The sequence below is a fragment of the Phyllostomus discolor genome, chromosome 11 (assembly GCF_004126475.2).
Source record: "Phyllostomus discolor isolate MPI-MPIP mPhyDis1 chromosome 11, mPhyDis1.pri.v3, whole genome shotgun sequence".
Lineage (NCBI taxonomy): Eukaryota > Metazoa > Chordata > Mammalia > Chiroptera > Phyllostomidae > Phyllostomus > Phyllostomus discolor.
In genome coordinates this window covers 78,169,284-78,191,586 of record NC_040913.2, presented here as the reverse complement: position 1 = coordinate 78,191,586, position 22,303 = coordinate 78,169,284, and the positions used below count along the sequence as shown (strand labels likewise).

Sequence of the window (22,303 nt, the reverse complement as noted above, 5' to 3'; positions counted from 1 at the left end):
AGTCCATGGTAGATCCCTAAAGTATTCTTTAAAATATTTTACTATTTTGTGAAATCTAAAAGTTCACTGCTGAGGGGAAACTCTCCCCCCGAAAGCACCTCTTTTAAGTGTTGCAGTATATTTGCTGGTCCGCTAGGTCGAGGGTTTTCTGAGTCCATGCTCCTCATCCGTGTGCCCATCACTGATTTTACAGTTTACGTTACGTGTCCTCAGCCCTTGCTGCAGAAAAGCCTCAATCACTTCACCACGTGCGAACCTCCGGTCCAGGGTGTCGTGTTCACAGTTCCAGGAGGCACTGTTCACGTGTACCTCTCTGACAGCGTGTTTCTCTCCCCATTTTCCACGGCCGGTAAAGACTCACCTGGCGGTGTCTAGGACAAGATAACTCGAAATGCTGAAGCTCAGGGAAGAGTTCATGCGCGTGTGTTGAAGTACAGGTTTGCGTTCAGGGTGCGCTGGTGGTTGAGGAAGTGACGAAGTCAGGAGAAGAGTCGGTGGGACAAAACCTTGAGGTTCAGCAGACATGAGGGGTCGGGAGATGACGAGCGGCCCGTGGAGGGCGCAGAGCGGCCTGAGGAGCGGGTGAGGCTCGGAGCCTGGGAAGGGTGGTGTTGAGCTGATTGGGGACAGTGTCGGCAGTGACAGGCACCATAGGACAGTGGATGAGAGTTTACCTTCAAAGTTGGCGATTTCGGTTGGCAAAGCACTGTGGTGGCACAGGCCCTGCAGAAGGACTTTATTTTAAATGTGTATGGGCCAAAGGGAGGACATGATCTTTAAGCGGCTGCACAGGTTCCAGCCAAAAAGACCCTTCTCCACGCTTACAGCAGGCTCACCTAAGTTTTTCCAGATCGTCCTTCCCCACTGGCCCATCTACCAGACGCCTAGCGGCGGCGGCCCCCCCCTCTTTGGAAGCACGGGCCCGTGTAAGGCTGTGGGGTCTGCACAGAGATGCAACGTCTCCTGGGGAGGCACTGCCGGCTCGGGGCCAGAGTCCTCTCGTGGGGTCTGGAGCGTGTGAAGGACAGGACCTGGTTAGGAAGGAGGATGGACAGGCGATTGTGCTCATTCCCGCTGCAGTTGGCGTGGACTCCAGGCTCTCGTCCCACCTGAGGTTAGACCGGTTCGGTGTGGGGTCTCGGGCCCTCCAGGCTCTGGACCCCTTCCAAGCGAGCTCATTATCCGGGCTGTGCAGTCTGAGGGGAATGTACGTGAGAGTTCAAAGCAGTGGTGCGGATGAAACCACACGTAGAACCTCACAAGTATCTCAGGCCAAATGAAGGGAGGGTGAGTGCCACCAGTGGCCCCAATGGCCCATGTGGCCTTCCTGCCGTCGGAGGGAGCCGCCTCCCCCGTGCAAAGGTGGCACCAGAACAGAAGACAAGAGCAGGGGTGACTTCTGACACGTGGCCGTAAGGATGCCATCCTTCCAAACCCTCAGTGGTCCTGGGCCTGCTTTTCCCAGAGGTGCTTCAAGGGTTTTTTAATTGACCCTCTTTGACTTCCTATTTCTGAAGGGTAATCAGTGGCTATAAAAGCAAATAAGCTCTCTGTTCTTTAAACAAACATGTATTATGTGTCTACGACGTGCTAGACATTAAAATGTGCAAAGCCAAGCCTGTGCCCCAAAAGGGCTTAAATTCCAGTAGGCGAGAGTCACGGACACACGTGAGAGGGAAGGTCCCGGTGAGCCTGCCGAGAGGGGAGCTCCGGAGTCGGCGTGGGGTGCGAGAGCTGGCCAGTGCGAGCACGCAAGGTGCACAGTCAGAGGGTGGGGGTTAGGGGTGTTTTAATTTGTTCCTTATCTTCCTTGATGGATGGTGCTTAGTCAGACCACAAGCTGTGTCTGCCCATCACTAGAGTTTTGCTATGATCCAGCCTTGTGGCAGAGAACACCAGACAGAATACACGCTAGCGATGGAAAATGGCCAACTCCCAGGTGTGCCGAGGGCAGGAAGGCGTGAGGAAGTTTTTAGTCACTTCTCACAGGGAATGGGAGCTCCACAGCTTTCCTTTCTGGCCATCCAAATGTAGTGGCAGGAGGGGCGGGGTTAGGCGTTGGGGTGGATGTGGGAGGGGTTCTTCAAGAACTCATGAAAATTCCCGGGCCGTGGACCACAACCAAAGCATAGAAATTATAGCAATAACAGCCTCACCAAATTAGAGCAGGACACGGCAAGAGATAAGGCCAGAACCTGAAGCTGTTTGGTTTTGGGTGGCATGGCCTAGGCTCCGCCTGTGAGCCCGGGGCCTTGGGGACGGAGCCGTCATCAGAGGAGTCCGGGTGCTCGATGTGTGTCAGAGCACAGCGTGCAGCGGCACGGAGCAGGACGGGCACTGAGTCTTCACGCAGGCCCAGACGGGGCCGTGGCTCCTGCAGTCACCCCGCCTGCCCCCTAGGAGAGACCGGGCACCATGCTCCCACGAGGCAGCGCGCCCAGAGACGAGGTGGAAGTCAGCACTGGTCTGCCATTCCCCTTCTCCCTGACACACACACACTCACCGAACGTCCACAGTGTGTAAGGCACTGGTGTGGGTGCTGACGAAGAAACGGCCACAGCAGACAATACCCTTGCCTTCGTGGGGCCGACTGTCACGGGGAGCGTGCGGGCAAAGCAAGGGCAGCGGGGAGATGTGGGCTGGCAGGCATTCGTTTTACCCGGTGGGACAGAGGAGTCGAGGTCCGACTGACACCCCTCGAACAGAGACCCGAAGTTCTCCCAGATTTATGTGGGGTTCCTTATCAGAACAGACCTCCCTTTATTCAAGTTGAGAGAGGAATTTCACTAACCCTCTTCTGCTTGCTCACCCTCAGCTAAATCAGAGTCAACAGGCTTGAGGGACAGCGGGCTTACGTTAGGTGAGGCCTCACGGCGTGTTGGCAGAGACCAGTGCGCCCGGGCAGCCCGGCAGCGTAGCCCTGCGTGCTGACCGGCCCTTCCCCGAGAGGTTTCTCCCTTTTCCCCGTGAGGAGCCTGGTTCTGGTTCCCCGGAGCCCTGGGGTCTGTTAAAACTTCCCATGTGGCTTACAAAGGAGGGACAGGCCCGAGAACCTGCCCCTTGCCAGTAGCTGGTGGGTGCCCCTTCCAGCCACGACCGAGTCCTCCTGGCTTCATAACACAAAAGCCACCTACCAGCCACGCATGCGTGCATGAGCTCAGCCCACACCAAGACTGTTACGACAGCCTAGTGCCGTCAGAGCTGTGATCTCACCACTGTCGCCCATGTTCTGTTTTCTGTGAGTCTCGCTGGGAGGTCTCTGAGACCCCTGAGAGTCTATACGTGCACCAGGAGGTTGCCTGGGCCCTAGGAAGAGTTTAGTGAGGGCAGCCATGTGCTAAGTCCAGGCGTCCAGTCCCAGCGGGGGCTGGAGAACAGTCGCAGGTCAGGGCCACCTGCAGCAGCCTGGACCCCGACCCTGCACTTCCATCCCGTCCCCCTAGGCTGACGGGGGGGGGGGGGGGGGGGGCGGGGTTCAGAAGGCCCACGTGCTCTCTGTAAAGCTAAACGTGAACACGTCCAGACTTCCCTCCTGTGTTGTACACTCTTTGGGGAGTAATCTCCCAGTGCCTCTGGAGGACAGGCCTGGCCTGTGTGGCCCCTCTGCCCACCAGCTGGGCGCAGGTGTATGGGCACATGTCATTGATGTAAAAAGTGGGCAGGGCGCAACTAGGTAGTGAAACCCTGTAGTCCAGGACCTGGTGACAGCTAGGGTTCCTGGACTCTTTAATTTATCAATCTGAGGTCAAACTGAGAGGACACTTCAGCCTAGCTTAAAGAGCAGGCATCCTACAGATGCAGCCATGGTCTGGCAGCCCCAGGAAGGCCCCCCCGTCTGCTGCTGCTTGGGGGTGCTCCCTCCCCTGCCGTCCTGCTCCTGCCCCCCCCCCCCCCCGCCCCCGGTCTTGGCAAGTTTAGAAAGGATGAGAGAAGTTGGGTACGTTAGTCAGTTTTGATTGTGAAGATGAGTATTTTCCTGTCCTGAAATAACCCTACTGTAACTAGGAGACCAGAGTCGCATCGATTCACCTTTAATGTTGTTATAGTGAAATTGTGGGGAAGACTTTTTTCCCCTTAATTCTGAGAGCTGCCCCAGGAAGGCGATTTTCCTTCAGCCTCACGCAGAATCCCAGAGGCGGGTTTCGGCTGAACCCCGAGTGCCACGAGGCCTCCTTCTGGAGGGCCAGCTTCCCGTGCTGGAAGACTGGTGAGACCTTATGGGGAATCCCGAGGGCCAGCCGCAGTACGTCGTGCGCTCCCGCTCACAGAGCCCCCCGCCTTGCACGGACAGCCTGTCTGCAAGAAGAGCGGTGCCGGCCAGAGCTGGAGTGAGAACTGCTAGCGGGGAATAGGGCAGCCCTTGGATTCCAGTGCCGGCTGGTGGGCTTCCTTCAACACCAGGGAGCCTCATGAATGCCTGCTGGCTCCCAGCCAGCCCTGCCTGCAGGGGGGGTACTACAAACCTTACTGTTTGCTGGGTCTCTGCACCCTCCTATTGCAAAATTCTCAGGCCCTGGGGAACAGGCGCATATGCTCACAAATGTTTCCTTTCGGGTTCTTTGTCTTCCAGTGGGTGCTTGGAGTACAGTTGAGCTCCAAGGTGCCCCTGATACCACAGGGATCTCCCAGAGACCTGGTTTTGTGGCCGTGGGCTGCCCAGGTGTTCCTCTGGTCTGTGAAGCCGCTGGACTGGTTAGGTCTTGGGCTCCCTTCCCTTTGGGACCCCTGGTGCTGTGCCTTTCTCAGCAGGGCTGTGCTCAGTCCTAAGGACCCAGCCCCTGGGAAGGGCTGCAGCTGGTGCTGCCGCTCTGCCCCCGGGCAGTTTCCATCTTCATACTCTCGAACGTGTGCAGACGTCCCCTGAGATGGTTTTCCGGATGCCCTTTCCTCACGCCTCTGTGACGGGGGGGGGGGGGGGGGGGGGGGCGGCGGTGGGGGGGTTCTGGTTGTTACAGTCCACTGGCTGGAGAGCCTCCCCTCATTTGTCCCAGCGCATCCTAAGCTGGCTGTCCTGGCTGTGAGCTTTTCATGCCACGGACACAAATTCATTCTCAAGTGGCGCTTGTGCTCAGCTCAATAGCAGACATGGTCCCTTTGCATTTGACTCAGAAGAGGCTGGTCTTAAAGGCCCAGGGAACCCCAGCTGCAGGCCAGGCTGGGCGTGGAGACTGTTGCACACTGCTAATGGGTTTAATTAACTGGCGATCTCTTTCCACCCCAGGTTCCAGGTGTGTGATGGTGGCTGCAATCTGTCTTGTGGGTATTAATGCAACCTTCACTGGTGGCTACTGTTCTGGAGCTGTTCCACAAAACTGGAGCATGCCGGTGAGTTCCAAAGCCAGAGGCTGAACAGGCCCTCCAGAGAAGCAGTGTGCCCTGGGGTGGGGTCAGGACCACCACCCAGCATCACCTGGGAAACTCAGGCCCCAGGGGGTGGGGCTCAGCAGTCTGGGGGATACACCTCTCCCAGTAGGTGCTCTACGTTGGGACATGCTGGTGTGGAGTGCTCAGGGTAGGGGATGGTTCTTCATTACCTCCTCCAACCACAGCCTGCACAGGGAAGGCCGTCCCGGGATAGCAACCCAGAGTTGTGCAAACTCTGAAAGCGTGGAACCCCCATACCTGGTTGTCACCACAGCCGTCCTAGGCTGGGCCATCAACATCTGCTCGTCCTGTAGCATCAGTGGATGAGATGCCCCACCTAAGGAATGTAAGCACTGTGGTGGGAACCTTTTGCAAATGTGGTGTGTATATTCCCCCGACCTACTATTCCAACCCCCTGACCTACTATTCCAATTGTACTGAAGGCAGTGCAGCTCTTCCTTGATGACCCAAGGACATTTTTATGAGCCTCTTTAGAAATACCAAATATAGTTTGGTTCTAGAACTTAGTTCACTCTGGGAGGCTCTTTGAGAGGTGATTTGTTCAAAAACTGAACCATACACTTGCCCATTCTGTCCTTCGTCACCTGAGAGGCGGTGACTGATCATACAGGTACCAGCATGAAAGGGTTGTCAGGGCAAGAACTGAAGTTGGTTCAACAACCCAGACATGTTTGCCGTGAACCACTGGTCCAGAAGCAACCTGTTAGAGATGGGAGACGGTCAAGGTCCGAGACTGGACTGCGGAGTGACTGTCCTTGGGTGGGACTGAATGATGCAGGGTTCTCACGGAATTCCTCCAGATGCTGGGCTTTACTAGCGGGTGATCCTTCTGGTGACTTGTCTGTGTTTTCAGTCAATGCCAGGTGCCACTTCTCAGCTCATCTATTTCTAGCAGGGAGTGTAGTTTTAAAGCAATAACACAGCATTCCCAAGAGGTGGCCTGCCTGTCGGGCAGCACGCTCAGGGGTTTCCGGTCTCTCGGGAGAGCGTGGCCCAGAACAGCAGGAGTGCCAGGGGCAGCTGACAGTGGTTATGTCTCAGCCCAAATAAGGTGACAAATTTCATCCCTATGAGAGGGGCCTCAAGAAAAGATGAGTCAGCAGACGGGCAAGGTTCCTGCTAAGGACGGAGGTGCTTGCTTGAGTAGCTTCGTCTTGAGAACAGTAACATTCCGTGCCCGTCCAGAAGCACACGCACTCGGTTTGTGCCGGGCTCCGCAGCCCGCCCCCCTGGCCTGGACGGGAAGCCAGCAACCTGCACTTGGGGTCTTCTTCCCCCCCGACATCTGTTTCTCACGCTAACCAAACTTACCAGCGCGTTAACGGTTTTCCACGGCACTTGGGCAGTGGTGTTAGTAGCCCACTAATTCCACAGCTGCCTATCTATCAGGTTTTCCTTTTGTCGGAGTTCTTAATAATGATGCCATGATATTCTTACTGATACTATCACTTAGTAAAGCTTTTTTAAAAGGCAAGATACTGTTTTTCCCCCTTCTCTGTGGAAACTTGAAGACCAGTTAAAAGCCACCCATACAGTGTTTTTGGAAACAGGTTAGAACGGTGACTTCTAAGTGCAGTAAGTGGACGCAAACATCAGTAATTCGGGTCCTGTACAGGTGAGCCCAGTCCGGAAGCAGCAGCGGGAGCACATGGTGACTTTATGCTGAGAACAGGAGGGCCTGGGGACGCAACCGGGAGAACTGGGGCTTGCTCCTGGGTGAGCAGCTGAGGGTCAGGCTGCAGATACGCCTGAAGGCAGGGCGGGTACCTTCAGCACTAGCCAGGTTTGAGGAGCACTCACCTGTTCCTGGGCCACCCAGGGCCTCCAAGAACGAGTTTGGTGGAAGCTTGCCTCTTGCCAAAGCTGAAGCAAGAGGACAGTGCTGAAGGCCTGCCCTTGGAGAGTGGAGCTAGGCCTGGGCTGTGCGCGGTGGGTTTCTGGCGTCAGGGCTGGGCAGCTTGCGGGCTGCTGTGGCAGGGGAGCGCCTCTAGAATCAGGAAGGAATTTCTAACTATGCGGGCTGTTCCTCTAGAGATTGTGAACCTTTTAAAATGTTAACTAGACTTTTTATTACATTTGGTTTAAAAAAAAAACAATCTCACAGGTATAAAATGGAAACTAAACCACTCATTTTTAATTTTTTAAAATTAATTATGCTATTACAGTTGTCCCATTTCCCCCCCTTTATTCCTCTCTGCCCCGCACACCCCCTCCTGCCCACATTCCCCCCCGTTAGTTCATGTCCATGGGTTGTACATGTAAGTTCTTTGGCTTTTCCATTTCCTATACTATTCTTAACCTCCCCTGTTTTCTACCTACATCTATGCTACTTACTCTCCGTACCTTTTCCCCCTCTCTATCCCTCCCACTGCCCTGCTGATAACCCTCCATGTGATCTCCATTTCTTGGTTCTGTTCCTGTTCTAATTGTTTGCTTAGTTTCTGTTTTGTTTTAGGTTCAGTTAATAGGTGTGAGTTTGTTGTCATTTTACTGTTCATATTTTTAACCTTTTTCCTAGATAAGTCCCTTTAACCTTTCATATAATAAAGGCTGGGTGATGATGAACTCCTTTAACTTGACCTTAATCTAGGAAGCACTTTAGCTGCCCTTCTATTATAAATGAAAGCTTTGCTGGGTAGAGTAATCTTGGATGTAGGCCCTTGCCTTTCATGACTTCGAATACCTCTTTCTAGCCCCTTCTTTCCTGTAAGGTTTCTTTTGAGAAATCAGCTGATAGTCTTATAAGAACTCCTTTGTAGATGACTGTCTCCTTTTCTCTTGCTGCTTTTAAGACTCTCCTTATCTTTAATCTTGGCTAATGTAATTATGATGTGCCTTGGTGTGTTCCTCTTTGGGAGTCTCTGAGCTTCCTGGAAGTCTGTTTCCTTTGCCAGGTTGGGGAAGTTCTCCGTCATTATGTTTTCAAGTAAGTTTTCAATTTCTTGCTCTTCCTCTTATCCTTCTGGCACCCCTGTGATTCGGATATTGGAACATTTAAAGATGTCCTGGAGGTTCCTAAGCCTCTCATTTTTTTTTGAATTCTTGTTTCTTCGTTCTGTTCCAGTAAAATGTTTCTTTCCTTCCCATCACTGTGGGTTCCCTATAGATTTTTCTTTATTTCACATAATGCAGCCTTCATTGCTGCCTGGATCTTTTTTATGCTGTTGAAGTACCCAGTGAGTTCCTGGAGCATCCTGATTCCCAGTGTTTGAACTGTGTATCTGATAGGTTGGCTGTCTCTTTTCATCACTTAGTTGTATTTTTTCTGGAGCTTTGAACTATTCTTTCATTTGCCCCCCTTTGTTTTTCTGTCTTGGTGTACCTGTTACATAGAAAGGGGCAGAGTCTTAGGTGTTCACCAGGGTGGGGCAATCACATCACTGCCTTGTGGCACTGTATGTGGGGGAGGGCCTGAGAGGGAACAGTGGCGCTTGCTCTGCTCTCTGCCAGTTTTCAGCCACTTCACTGCTACCCACCAGCAAATTGGGCCCCTCTGGTGCTGATTCCAGGTGGGAGGGTTTATGTACATTCTAGAACCCCATGGGTCTCTCCAACAAGCTCTCCTGTGAGGCTGGGAGTTTCTCCCACCAGCTCAACCTCAACAGGTGTTTTTAGTCAGGGGTTTGAGGCTCTATTTCCCTGCGCTGGAGCCCTGGGTTGTAAGTCTGTCTCGCTCCCCAGTTGTTCCTCCCGGTTTTTCTGCCTGCGAATGTGGGACCACTCACTCTGCCAGCCACTGCGTCACCCTGAGTCCTCTTTGCCTGGCTGCCTGTCTCCACCCCTCCTACTGGTCTGGATGAATGTTTCTTTTTTAACTACTTGGCTGTCGGACTTCCATACAGTTTGCTTTTCTGTCAGTTCTGGTTTTAAATTTGCTGTTGTCCTTTTGGTTGTGCAAGGAGGCACAGTGTGTCTACCTACGCCTCCATCTTGTCTGGAAGTCTCTGAACTTAAACCACTCTTATTTAAAATCATTGTCATATGCTGCCCCATGTTTATTGGGAGCTGGATGGAGGAGGAACTTCTTTGTAAAACTGAATGTTAGAGAAACTCTGGAGGGAAAATCATAAGTACAGATGGCCCCTGCTTTATGGTGGTGGACTTTATGATGGCATAAAAGTGATACACATTCTGTAAAAACCTTACTTCAGATTTTGAATATTGGTCTTTTCCTACACTAGCAATACGTGGCACAGTCCTTTCTCATGATGCTGGGCAGTGAGTCGCACTAGCATGCGGGTAAACAGCCAACACTCTGTCTGCAGTGTACTGTGTTGACGGCATTCTTCGGATGTTTTCTCGTGTACATGAGATTAAAAACTTTGCTGTAATTTTTATTTTCAGTGACAGTTGATACACATCACTATGTTAGTTTCAGGTGTAGATATAGGGATGGGAAAAGGTAGGTTTACATTTGTGTCTTTCTTGTATTATCGACTTACTGAATTGTTTTCCATGTAAACTGTAAACCTACCTTTGCCCACCCCTAGTCTAGTACCCATCTGACACCATAGTTATTACAATACCAGTGACTCTCTTCCCTGTGCTGTACTACTTTACATTCCCAGGACTGTTCGGTGACTGCCAGTTTGTACTTAACCCCTTCACCAACCGACCGCCACCCCACCCCAGCAGCTATCAATTTGTTCTCTGTATCTGTGTTTGTGGAGTTTTCTTTAAATTCCACATGTAAGTGAAATCACATGGTATTTGTGTTTCTCGTATTTCACTCAGCACAATACTCTCGAGGCTCACCCATGTTGTCACAAATGGTAAGATTTCCTTCTTTGTGGCTGCGTAGTTTTACACTGTGTGTACGCAGCACCTCTCTCTGTGCATTTATCTATTGATGGGATCTTAGACTGCTTCCATATCTTGGCTAATTAAAATAATGCTGTAATGAACATAGGGTGCATCTCTTTTCAGATTAGTTTAGTGTTTTACATTACTTCAAATACCTGTACATGCAATTCCTGGGTCGTAGGGTAGTTTTAGTTTTCATTTTTTTAAGGAACCTCATATTGTTTTCCACAGTGGCTGCACCAGTCTGCATTCCCACCAACAGTGCTCGAGGGTTCCCTTTCCTCCACATCCTCCCCCGCACTTGTTTGCTGATTGGATGATGAGAGCCATTTTAACAGGTGTGAGGTAGTATCTCACTGTGGTTTTCATTTGCAATTAATTCTCCAATGATTAATGATATTGAGCATCTTTGCATATATCTATTAGCTATCCACATGGCTTCTTTGGAGAAGTGTATTCAGGTCCTTTGCCATTTTTTAATTGGACTGTTTGGGTTTCTTAGTGGTAAGTTGTAACTGAGTTCTTTATATGCTGGATATTAATCCCTTATCGATGTCTATTGGCAAATATCTTACTCCATTCAGCAGGCTGTCCGTTTGTTGTGTTGGTGGTTACCTATGCTGTGCGGAAAGTTTTGTTCCATATGTAGTCCCATCCATTTTTCTTTTTCTCTTATCCAAGACGACATAGCCAAAAAAATATTGCTTAGATGTCAAGAGTTTAGTGCCTAGTTTTCTCTTAGGAGTGTTATGGTTTCAGGTCTTAAGTCTTTAATCCACTTAATTATAAAGTGGCCTTTGTGTTCAATGATTTTGCCCAACTGTGGTGTAGCGTAAATGTTCTGAGCACGTTTAAGGTAGGCTAAGCTATGATGTTCCGTATCAAGTACACTTGTGACTTTTTCAATGGGTTTACTGGCACATAACCCCATCATAAATGGAGAAGCTTCTGTATGTGTAGATGGATAGAGGGGAACTAGTGTTTTCTTACTGCTGGGAGGAAAGGCTCACAAGGCACTTCCACAAACAATGGGAAAGGTGAGCGAGGGGAAACTGGCCCCTGTCAGGTCTTTCTGAGCAAGGACAATTGAAATGAAATGTTTTGGAATTGTATAATGTTCTTCAAGTATCAGGAAACATTCTCTATTATCTTAAAATTTGAACAGTTGTGACTTACTTCTGATGAGATTTTTAACATCGTTTCTTCCCTTGTTTGCCCCACCACACGCAGGTTGTGGATGACCCCCTTTCAGGGGAGGTTCTGTGAGGAGAAACCTCTCTCTAAACAGAGCCCGACCCTCTGCCCCCACGGTGCTCTGTGTTCTCAGATGTCTTTGCATTCCGTTGAAAATGTTCTTGTTAGTACATTCCAAGGCTTGAACTCCATTCCTAGTGAAACCTCTTCCTTGTTTACAGGGACTGAAATAGCCACACTTTGACCTTCTGTTCAGTCTGGGAATATCGATGGCCATGGGGACACATTCTTTTCCCATGTGAGACTTCATTGTGGAGCAGTTATGGAACAGCTCAGGAAACTGGAGACTCCCCTCCCCCCGTCTAGATTTTTCACTTCAAAAAATCAGCCGTTCTTCCGTCCCAGGAGTCCCCCTCCCATCCTCCCTGTGCAGCTTCCTGCAGGAGACGCGCAGCAGAGGTGCTCGGGGTGCCACTGGGCCCGTAGCCAGAGCCCACCTGGGTCCCCCGGCACCTTGCCTGGCTCAGGCACGGGCGAGTTTCAGTGCCACATCCCGGGAGCGGCCCATTGTCCCCGTTTCGTTTGCCACACAGTCCAAGTGACTCTTCTGGGGTAGAGGTAAGAAGAAATAGTTTTAGGGAGGAAAATAATCCAAGATGATCCTGTGAGAAAGCCAAATACGGGGTCTAGGCAGTGAGAGCTCCCCGAGGAGTTCCTGAAGGAAGCGGGCAGGCTGAAGGGACCAGGAAAGGCTGGAAGAAGAGAGTTTGGAGAGAGAATAGGTTTGCGGGGGAGGGATGTTAGAACAGAAGAAGGGAGGAAGGGAAAATATGACCAGGCTTTTCAGGAGCCTTGAGGAGGGTGTGTTAGGGGTTTGGGTCTGCGGGAGAGGGCTGCTTTAGGCATCACTGTCATCTTGCTGCCCACAGCAAAATGGATGAAGACCCATGGCAGAACACACCAGGAGAGGCAAGCCTGTAGTGGTGGTGTCAGGAAGTGGCAGAAGGCTCTGAGAGCACAGGGCTGTGTCAGGGACAGAGCGCCGGGGGCTGGGTATAGGGGCAAAGACACACAGGGGTCAGGAGCTGTGTTAAGGTTTACTAAGTCTGAGATTAGACATGTTGCCTTTGAGGTCATGGCAGAAATGTCCGGGAACTGGCTGTGGACCCACAAGGAGGTCAGGACTAGCAATGTGCATTTGCTCCAAGTTGGATGTGAGCTCTCCAGAGAAAGCAGAAACGGGCCAGCCAGGCCCCTTACCACGCACAGCCAAGGGCTGGAGGAGATGGCAGGGACTTCATCTAGCCCGTAGGAAGGAGAGCGCACGTGTGGCTGATGTTCCTTTGCCTGTTCATACAGCCCCTGAAAGCGGTGTGGCAGCTCTGGTTTCAGACTGCCGCTCTCGGTGCCTGGTAACCACATCCAGTGTCGGCTGCTTTCCTACGGTGGCCCTCTCCAGGCCCGTGCTCTGCAGGAGGCCGCTGGCAGGCCCCTCCCGTTCCCAGAGTCTAAGGGCAGCCAAGTGCCGCCCCTGTGTGTTGTTCCTCAGAAATGGTTTCCTGGCAGCAACACACACACAGCTTGGGCTCCTGGCACATGGCCAGGTTGGGATGACGTGGAAGGTGTCATTCCAGGCCTGACAAGCTAAGAATGCAGGGGAAGGAAACTGGCTTCACATCCACTTCCTCTAAGCTGGCTTTCCCCCTCCCCTGACGGGCGGTGATTGGGCAGTGGGGTTGGGGGCCTTCTTCACACTGGAGGGGAGGATCCTCTGGCAGTTAAAAGCAGATCAGACATTTGTGGTGATGCAAGATAGGCCAGAAGGTTGTGGGTTCCTTGGGAAAGTGAGCTAGTACAGCCTCAAACGTGATGCCAGGCCTCATCAGCCCCCTGCAGCCTGGGATCCCTGCCACCCACCCAGGGCTGCTCCATGCTGCACACACCTGGATGGTGGGATCCCGGTGGGCCTCCCCTCCGCCCCCAGGCCTACCAGGGAGAAATCAGAGCATAGCAGAAGAGACATAAGTTTCAAGAGGGGTCATGCAGACCCTGCTCACAAAGCATCCATCACAGGACACGTTACCTACACCAAAGACGGGTGTGAGCAGGCCGGGCCCTCATCCAGCTCCGGTGAGGGAGGGTTGATCCCTCTGGTGTGCCGGGAATCAGGGCTGGCAGGAGAGTCAGAGTGTGAGGCCCTGCAGGTGTTCCCTTCCTCCTGTCTCAGAGAATCCTGCTGAGGAAGTTGAGGTGGCAGGCGGGGTCGGAGGGGCCACTGAGGTGTCTGTCACAGGGGCCTTCAGACTCATGCCCCACTGCTGCACCTGCACGCCAGGCTGTGGCAGGGGGGGCTGGATCCGAGTTCAGATTCACCAGGCACTGTTCATTCCTGGTTTGGGGAGAAGTATTTTCTAAAATCATGTCATTAGCTGTGTTTGAGTGTTCACCAAAATGTTTCTAATTTGGGGTTTTACTGCTAGATATACATTTTCCCAAATAAGTCTGAGGACAGTAATATGGGTTTTCAGTAGTAATGCTACTTTCTAGCTTCTTCCCACTCACATACAAGCATTTCCCTGTACAAGATTTTAGTGTGTGCTGTTTTACTCCAGCATATACCTCTTCTACAGCCACAGATTTGTGGGTCTGGTATGTTAGTAAGACGGTCCCAGGGAGGGAGAGTGGAATGTGTGACGGAGCGCACACAGTACCAGAGGCCTCCCAGGGCAGCCAGCCTTGACTCGGTTACGTGAGCCCAGACGCAAAGGAGCACGATGGGGCTAAGGAAACCCCGGCAGGAGGGACTCTGCCAGGGGCATCAAAGAGCCTCAGTGATTGTTCCGAAGGCCTTTTCTTCTACCACGATGCACAACGAACGGGGGCATTTCCTTGCAACTGCAGGGAAAGGAGGTGTTGAAAGGTTTCTAGTAAGAAGAAAGAAAGTTAAGTGTTATCTTAGGTTAAGACTGATACTCTGGTGTGGTCTTTACCGGCGAGGCAGTAAGCGCATTCCACGCCGGCACACGCTTGAATAGGGGACCACCGAGGCGAGAGTTTCCGAAGCGTGAGCTCCAGCAGCAGGTGTCTCCGAGCACAGCCCCGCACCAGGAGGAATCGCTGCACACACACACTTGTCAAGTCTGCTTCCCTCACACACCTCTTTCTCTTTCAGGCTTGACACCACCTTGCCCAGTTTTGATCCCTTCAAGACTTTGCCACAGCCTCCATCACACATCTGGTTTTTTCCCCCGAAGAAAATAAATATAATAAAGATGTTTTACTCTTTTACACTGTATAATTGTAAGAAATAGTGTGTTATTTGTGAATGCATGGTCTGACATACTTTTCTGTACAGTTTGGAGATATTTTCAAGCAAAACATAAAAGATGTCAACAATAAAACCAAGAGTGAGTATTTTTATACCAAACATTGAAGTGTAACAGGATGGATGATCTTACACTGGGTTGGATCACAATTTTTGTGCTCGACTTTTGAATGCCTGTACTTAAAAATATCTATTTTTTTCCTCTAAAATAAGCTGCATGTTTGAGGCATGTTTTTAAATATGAAAATTTCCAGAGCGTATTGTGAATGTATAGAAATCTGCCTGGCCCGGGTCCAGGGTGCGGCAGACACATGGTGTTGGACGTTCCGGAACAGCTGTGCTGACCGCAGTACTGGGTGTGCACTGGCGGTGCGAGGTGGCAGCCCCCAGGGGCTTGACCTTGGTGACGTGTCCACGGCTGGGCAGGAAAGCCTCTCCTGGGGACTAGCTCCCAGAGTGCGCCCTCAGAAAACCCTGGCCGCTCCAGAGGTGACCAATGGTTGGTCATACAGGTGTACCGCCAACCCCCAGTGCAGGTGCAGAGCCTGTCTCACTGAAAGGGGGCAGCCTTGGCTGCAGTGGGCAGCTCCTGTCTCCCAACTGATTCCGCAAAACATCGGCTGCGCTGTGTTCCCAAGTCTTGGCAGCAGCGTGCTGAACGAGCCATCTGAAACACTGTCTTGAACGCTGCGTGCGCACTGGGAAGCTGCCACCACGGTGGCCCACGGGAGATGGTGCCGTCAGTGGGCGTGTGGGATGAGTACTGTCCGGCCTGCCTCGAGACTTCGTCAGAACCACAGAGGCAGTGTTGTGCTGTAAGCCGACACATTTCCACAGTCTGATAGCTCGGTCTCCCCTCCTTATAGAAGAGCCATGTGTAAAAAATGTATACTGACCTAAGAATTTCAACTGTTGATACAGCTAAACATGATCAAGGTCCTTCTTAACTGACCTCATGTTGTGCTGAACAGTGTTTTAATGATTATATGATTTCATTCTTTTCCATAAGAAATAAAGAAGCCTTTCAAGGTCATCAACAGAAAAGGGGGGCCAGGGAAGAGGGGCTCCCCTTCACAGAAACGAGGCAAGGGGCTGGCAGCAGCATGGGGACGGCGGTGTTCACACCCTGCTCGTGCCCTCGGCAGCACCGCTGCGCTCCTGGTGAAACGTCTATACGGTTGTTTCTAAGGAAAACAGCAACTTCCACGCAATCTATTATACTTTTATAACTTGCTTAATGGTAATTTTCTATTGTCATTTTTAAAAATAAAGTGCTTATCCCAGCTGTCATGCCACTGTTGGGCAAATTTCTTTTTGCACGGTCAACCGAGAGGAAACCGCACTGCAGACCACGGGCCAGCAGATTTCTCTGCCCTTTTCAGGCCTCGACAGACCTAAGCGCTAGCCCCTGAGGCACTGACAGGCCAGAGGAGGAGGCGGGGCTGGGAGAGCCAGAGAATGGCCTCCACAAACGCTCTATGGTGGGTGCTCGGTGAGCGGGGCTGGTGCCGCAGTCCATGGCCCTCACCGGAGCTGTCCTGACCTGGCAGGAGGAGCACAGAGCGGAGCCACGTGCCTCTTCTGCTGGGCGCACATCCACCGCAGCCTACAAAGCTCAGCTCCAGATTATCTGAAATCTATAGTCACATAGGGTTTCCAGTTAAGTGTTAAGTCAAGCACTGATGGCCAAGGTGATAAAAGCATTTCTCATAGACACACTCGCCAGCCCCTCTTCCCCAAGGGGGAGAAAGGATGGAAGCCACAGTGCTCAGTCCCACCCATTATTAGTCCTGCTGGGCAGTAACACTGGCTTGGTGGTTTGGGTCTCCTGTCCATTTCGAAGAGGAGACCATCACCGAGAGTGGGTCCCCATCACAGCCTTCCAATAGCTGGGAGCCCAGGTATCACAGCAGACAACTGGCTCTCAGCTTTCCACGGTCCTGCCTGGGCTCTGAAGGCCACACCCAGCACAGCTCCAGGACAGACTTGACCTTGACAATGGAGCTTTGCCCTCTGACCTTCCTACTCGGAGGCACCAGAGGTTGGCCAGACAGCCTAGGAATCGAGGGTGTCACTACTCCGGAAGGAGATTCACTGCCTCTCCTCTCTACCTTGGGCCACCCTCACCCCAGTCACTGCCTGAACAGTCACTTCCATAGGCATTTTCATCACAGGAGGCCTTGGGATGGCTGGATGAACACCCCAATCGCCACACCAGGGTGACTGATGGCCGTTAGTGATGTGCAAGTGACAAGTGTGGTGGTGCTTACGGACTCTACATATGTTCCCACTGACCACCCAGACACCAGCTCCACTCCAGTCTGAGAACCTGCCTTTTCTGTCACTACTGAACAGGAATGAGCTGTCCTGGAACTGGGAGCTTGGGACAAGAGGAGGCAGGTTTGTTCCCTTTTGCTTACATTCATAATGGCCCAGTGTGGGCTCCACCAAGGTGGTAACTAAGCCATCTTTCCCTTTCATTACGAAGTGAACCCTCTCTATTGGGAGGGGAAGACATGCCCTTGTGTACATAAGACTAATGTAGTCACGAAACTGGTATCTAACGTTAAATGCTAGGCCATACCTTCCACCTCTAACAAAATGACAAGTTAAAGGAACTTGGAAAGTGAAAGTTAGAATGCCAATGCGCATATCTAGGCTTCAAACTCACTGGACTCAATGTTTGCATATACGTCGGACCTACTTTTTATGGGACCAATATACAATTTCTACTGTTCTCATCTCTGAGGTTCCCCGAACCCCAGCACCCCACAGCATCTTTGGGCCCTGAGTTGTGGGGCATAAGGAACGTCCCTGAATTTCATGTCTCAGCACACAGGAATTCCCAGTGTCTGTGTCAGGGGCCACAGGAATCGCCCAGGCATTTCGGGAGTGCTCTGAGTGAGCCCGCTCAGTGCTGCGGATATGTGCACATGTCCTGCTGCATTCCCTACCACTGATGACCACCCGCTGGTGACAAAGGCGCCCTTACCCAGCTGTAAGAGTGTTGACACACAGCTGCTCTTACTCTTTGACTGGTAATCCGCTCTATCACACCCCCACATGACGTCAAACAATTTTACAGCATTCTTGGAAGGCAAGAGAATATTATTGTTATCTGAAATACCAGTCCTCAAAACACCTGCACTAAAAATATGACCTAGGATACTGAACACCAAATGCAATCAGCTAGTCGAATATGTAAGGCCCCCAGATGGGGACAAACATCCAAGCGCCACGGCAGAGCTACCTGCCACTGCGGCAGAACCCCCGACAGTTCCACAACAGCACGCACTCTTCTCCAAACCGACCTGGCTCTCGAACACTCCAAGTCCCCAAAGAGGCCAATATGCCATGAAACTTCTTTGTTTTATCCCCTGCACAGCTGTCCGGTAACACCCAGACTATCTTACCAGTACTTGGGAGTGCCCACCACACTGATTCCTGCTTTATACAGCAGACGGGGAAAGGTCCTGTTCCTACGAACCGTAACATACTGTGCCCGTAAGGAAAGACGAGCGAAGCCTTCCACACTCCACTGCTCACACCCATCTCTCACAATTCAAGTGAAACTCGGACCACGCTACTGAACCCTAAATCACCAATAAATACTTCAGAGGCTTAAATTCAACCCTAGCTTGTCTTCTGAGCAAAAAAGACGCCTACATTGAATGAGAAATGATGCTCACGTTGAAATATTTACCTGGACAAAAGAGCTTTCCCCCTAGAACTAGCAGGCCAGGCTCAGGTGTGAGCAGCTCAGCAAGAAAGTTCACATTCTTAAAACAGTCAAGCACAAGGTAAAGCAGCTCTTGGGTGTTTCTGGAGCAGGTCCTGCCAAATTCAGGCCACAGTTGACTCAGTCCTCTCCTGCTAGTAGTACTCTTCCGTGTTTTCACTTACCTGAAGGTCAAGTTTGGATTGAATGTCCTTTGAAGTATGACCCCTGCAAAATTCTGGATGGCTGAAATTCACTGACTTCTCTTACCGACTCTTGAAACCGCATGGTTTTGGTCACAGGAGTGTATTGGCCCACCTCCAAACCAGGGGCGTTGAACTCATTTTATGGGCCTACCTGTCCAAAGGGGCCCAGGACAGCAGCCTTGCCACTCTGGTGGAGGGCACCAACCACCTTTATTTCTAATAGAAATCCTTTCATAAGGGAAAATGTGGTTTTATAACTACAGCCAGAGGAAGGTCAAGAGCACAATACCGGGGTCTAGCCCACCTGTTCCCCAAGTGCCTCCAGTCTACACACGCACACGGGCACACACGCCAGGACTGGGGCAGGTGTCCTAAGGCTCACTTAGTCTGAGAACTGGTTTCCTGAGATCCTTGGACCTCCCCCAGCACTCTGCCTCCCACAGAACGCCTGTGGCTTTCTCAGGAGGGGCTCCAAAACACTCGCTGGAAAGAGAGGGACTGACCTGTGTGAAGCCCCAAGGACAGCAATACACGAATGACAGGTCATGTCTGCTGTCTCCACACACAGTACTCTTGCCTTGCTACAGGGCAACAATGCTGGTCCTGGCTTGTTAAAAACAGTCAATAAAACTTCAAAAAACCCCAGTCCTCCCCACAAAGGAATCTTTTGCAAGTAAAAACAATGGCAAGAAGGGAAGAGGGGACATCTCTGCCTCGGAAAACTCTCATTTGGGGGACTTGTAACAATTGGGGGACTTATAAATCCAAATGCCCTAGTGCCGCACACACAGTACTTTTCCTCCTAGTAGTCTCAAACCGCCCCCAGAAGCGGTCGAGAGCTGCGCACCCGCAGTGCCCCCAGGACACTGGCATGTTGGCATGTGACTAACAGGAGGAACAGGCCTGCACTGCCTTTCTGCTAGTCCTCTGCTGCACAGGTATCAGGGCCCCTCCGTCCCCAGAGTCCCGCCATCATCAGGCTACACTTACAGGACGTGACAGCAGCATTTTTTACACTTGGTCTAGGCTCAATTATATTTGTTTTAGCTACCCCCTTTAAAAGCCTCAAGAGACTACGATGAATTATGGATCAAATGCATATAGACTAACCTGTTAATGCACCCAGCCATGCCTGTTCCCACTTATTTCTAAATGGCCAGAAGATCCAGCAGAAAGGAGCAGAGGCAAGAACTTGACAGCAACTTTAACTCAAATTTCTGGTGGATATGTTTTTAGACAAAAACTGGTAAAAGACTCTTCCTTCTTTTTATTACAATCTTCAAACACAATGGGGGATCACAATTTCCTACAAAGACTATGCCCCTCCCACAAATCGCCAGATGACCTAATCCCAGTACCTCAACGAGGGGAGGAATTTCTCTCCCATGCAGGTGGCAAAGGACATCAAAGCTTAATGAACACAAGAAAATGCAAGTGAATGAGGTAAAGCTATAGAACCTGCAAAGGTGACATTTCAGTAAGACATTTTAACTTCTCTAAATGTCAACTTCCTAATTTTTGAAATAGTTTAGATAAAATAACTGAAATCAACTATAAGGCCAATTCACAAAGTACCGATGAGCACAGGCTTAGCTAGAAACCACTAGTAATAATACGACTGGCTGGAACACCTTATTTAAAACCTGTGATGGAGGCCTTGATGTCTGCCTCCTTGTAAAACAAAGGACGTGTCTGAGATGTCTAAAATGCATTTCCAGATCTAACCAACAAAGCAGATGGTGACAGGTGATACCCCCAGATGACAACATAGGTTGTTCCCCTCACAAGAACAACTAACAATTCATGGAGGAGACACACCTGAGAGAATTCTAGAACACAGGGTGAGGCTGAAGCTCTCCCCTGCACCACAGAGACCAGAACAGACCACATCAGAAGGGCACGAGGGCAGCTACGCACCCGCTGCTCCGCAGGCCACCGCAGCACCACGCCGGGGGCCCCTAAACCGACAGGGAAAACAGTGTCCAGGGTGAACAACAGCTGTCTCAGTGTTGAGTCACTTCTTAGGAGCCCCTTCGATCTCACCCCACTGGACTGAGGAAATTAACCACCCAGAATCCGAGTGGCGAGAAGGAGAAAGGGACTTGTAACCACCAGCTCGGAGTTCTCGGCAGACTGAGGTCCTACCTGCAGCACCCAAGTGGTCATGCACAGCATAATGACATTTTGTTCAATGACAGACCACATACAGACAGTGGTCTCATAAGATTATATATAATGGAGCTGAAAAATCCCTATTGCCTAGTGACACAGCCATCATAATGTAGTACAATACATCACTCACGTGTTTGTAAGCAATGTTGGTGTAAACAAACCTAATGCACTGCCAGTGGTATAAAAGTATAGCACATGCAATTACTATGTCATCTGGCTTTCTGTAAGTACAGTTACATTTACACAACAAAACCACCTAGCAACACATTTGTCAGGAAGTATCCCTGTTGTTAAGCAGTTTGTGACCGTAATAACCCCAACCAGCATCTTTGCTCAACTGCAGAACCGAGTAGATGTCACAGCCCAACCAGGAAACTCAGAAGAGTGCAGTTTGCCTGATTTGGGTCCTGTTTGGATTTGCCAGTCATGGAGCCTGGTCTTCTTTTGCCCCACCTACTGCTGAGTGAAGCTCCTAGCCCCGCCTGACCACAGAGGCTGACAAGACGACTTAGAAGCCGAGCAATGCTCGAGCAAGTCAGAGGCAAGCAGAGCTGATCACCTGCAAAGCCAGTGCCACACACAGTGCCACCCGGGCTATGCCCAGGCAGGGGAGTTAAGTCATGGACTCACCCACTGCTAAGAGCAGCTCCCAGCCCCTCCCAGCCAGCAGGCCCGATCAAGGTGACCTGGGAGCCTTCTAGAAGCTGGCCCTCCCCTCACTCCCTGGCATGGGAGCTAAGTAATAGTCCCAACCATTGCTGAAGGAAGCTCCTAGCCCCAAAGACCAAAAAACCTGGCCAGAACACTGAAAAGCTCAGAGTTCGGCAGGCAAAGCTAGTGACAACCTAGTGTCCCTGTTTGGCCAAAGAACTCGAGGCGTGGTCAGCTTGAGTCAAGACCACAAAGAGCCTTATCGGCTTTGGAGCTGGTTCTCCCACTGCACCAGGCAAATAAACTAACTTTGAAGCATCACCCATTTAAGATATTTATGTAAGCCTAATGGTTACTATAAGAAAAAATATGATAGAAATTACACAAAAGAACTGTATAATCTCACTTAATACCTTTTTAAAAAAATCCAAACTCATCAAAAAAAATATCAGATTTGTGGTTACCAGAGGTGGAAGATGGGGGAGGGAAAACTGGATGAAGACAGTCAAAAGACACAAATTTCCAGTTGTGACATGAGTGAGTCCAAGGGATGCCACGGACAACACGACTACAGTTAACACTGTGTGTGGCATATATGAAAGCTGTTAAAAGAGTAAATCCTAAGATTTCTCATCGCAAACAAAACAATTTTTTGGTATCCATGTGAGATGATGGATGTTAACTAAGCTTATAACAACAATTTCATATAGTATACGTATGTCAAATCATTACGTGTATACCTTAAACTTACGCAGTTCTCTATATCAACTGAAACAAATTTGTAACAATAAAATTGGTGGGGGGGGGGGGAACAATGGTGTGCACAAACCACGAAAAGTAGGCATACTT

The 22,303-nt window shown here is 50.8% G+C and overlaps 1 protein-coding gene and 1 long non-coding RNA gene across 4 annotated transcripts in view; one reads left to right on the top strand and one right to left on the bottom strand.

Moving 5' to 3' along the window:
- The window catches only part of RBPMS (RNA binding protein, mRNA processing factor), a 167,445-nt gene extending 152,332 nt beyond the window's left edge, over positions 1 to 15,113 (top strand). Inside the window, exons 7-8 of one of the 3 annotated variants that reach the window (XR_004899959.1) lie at positions 5,222 to 5,325; positions 14,555 to 14,677. Coding sequence is in view for 1 of the 3 variants with exons in the window: in XM_036011655.1 (XP_035867548.1) it covers positions 14,555 to 14,693 (139 nt within the window). In the remaining 2 variants the exon portion in view is untranslated. Of the gene's footprint in view, positions 1 to 5,221; positions 5,326 to 14,554 lie in introns of those variants that run through there. The other 2 variants (XM_036011655.1, XM_036011656.1) reach the window with 2 other exon arrangements.
- On the bottom strand, positions 5,090 to 9,785 carry LOC118497434. Its single transcript, XR_004899963.1, has 2 exons — positions 9,336 to 9,785; positions 5,090 to 7,503 (listed from the first exon to the last, which is right to left on the bottom strand). It is a non-coding gene; the product is annotated as an uncharacterized LOC118497434 (long non-coding RNA).
- Positions 15,114 to 22,303: the final 7,190 nt, after the last annotated feature.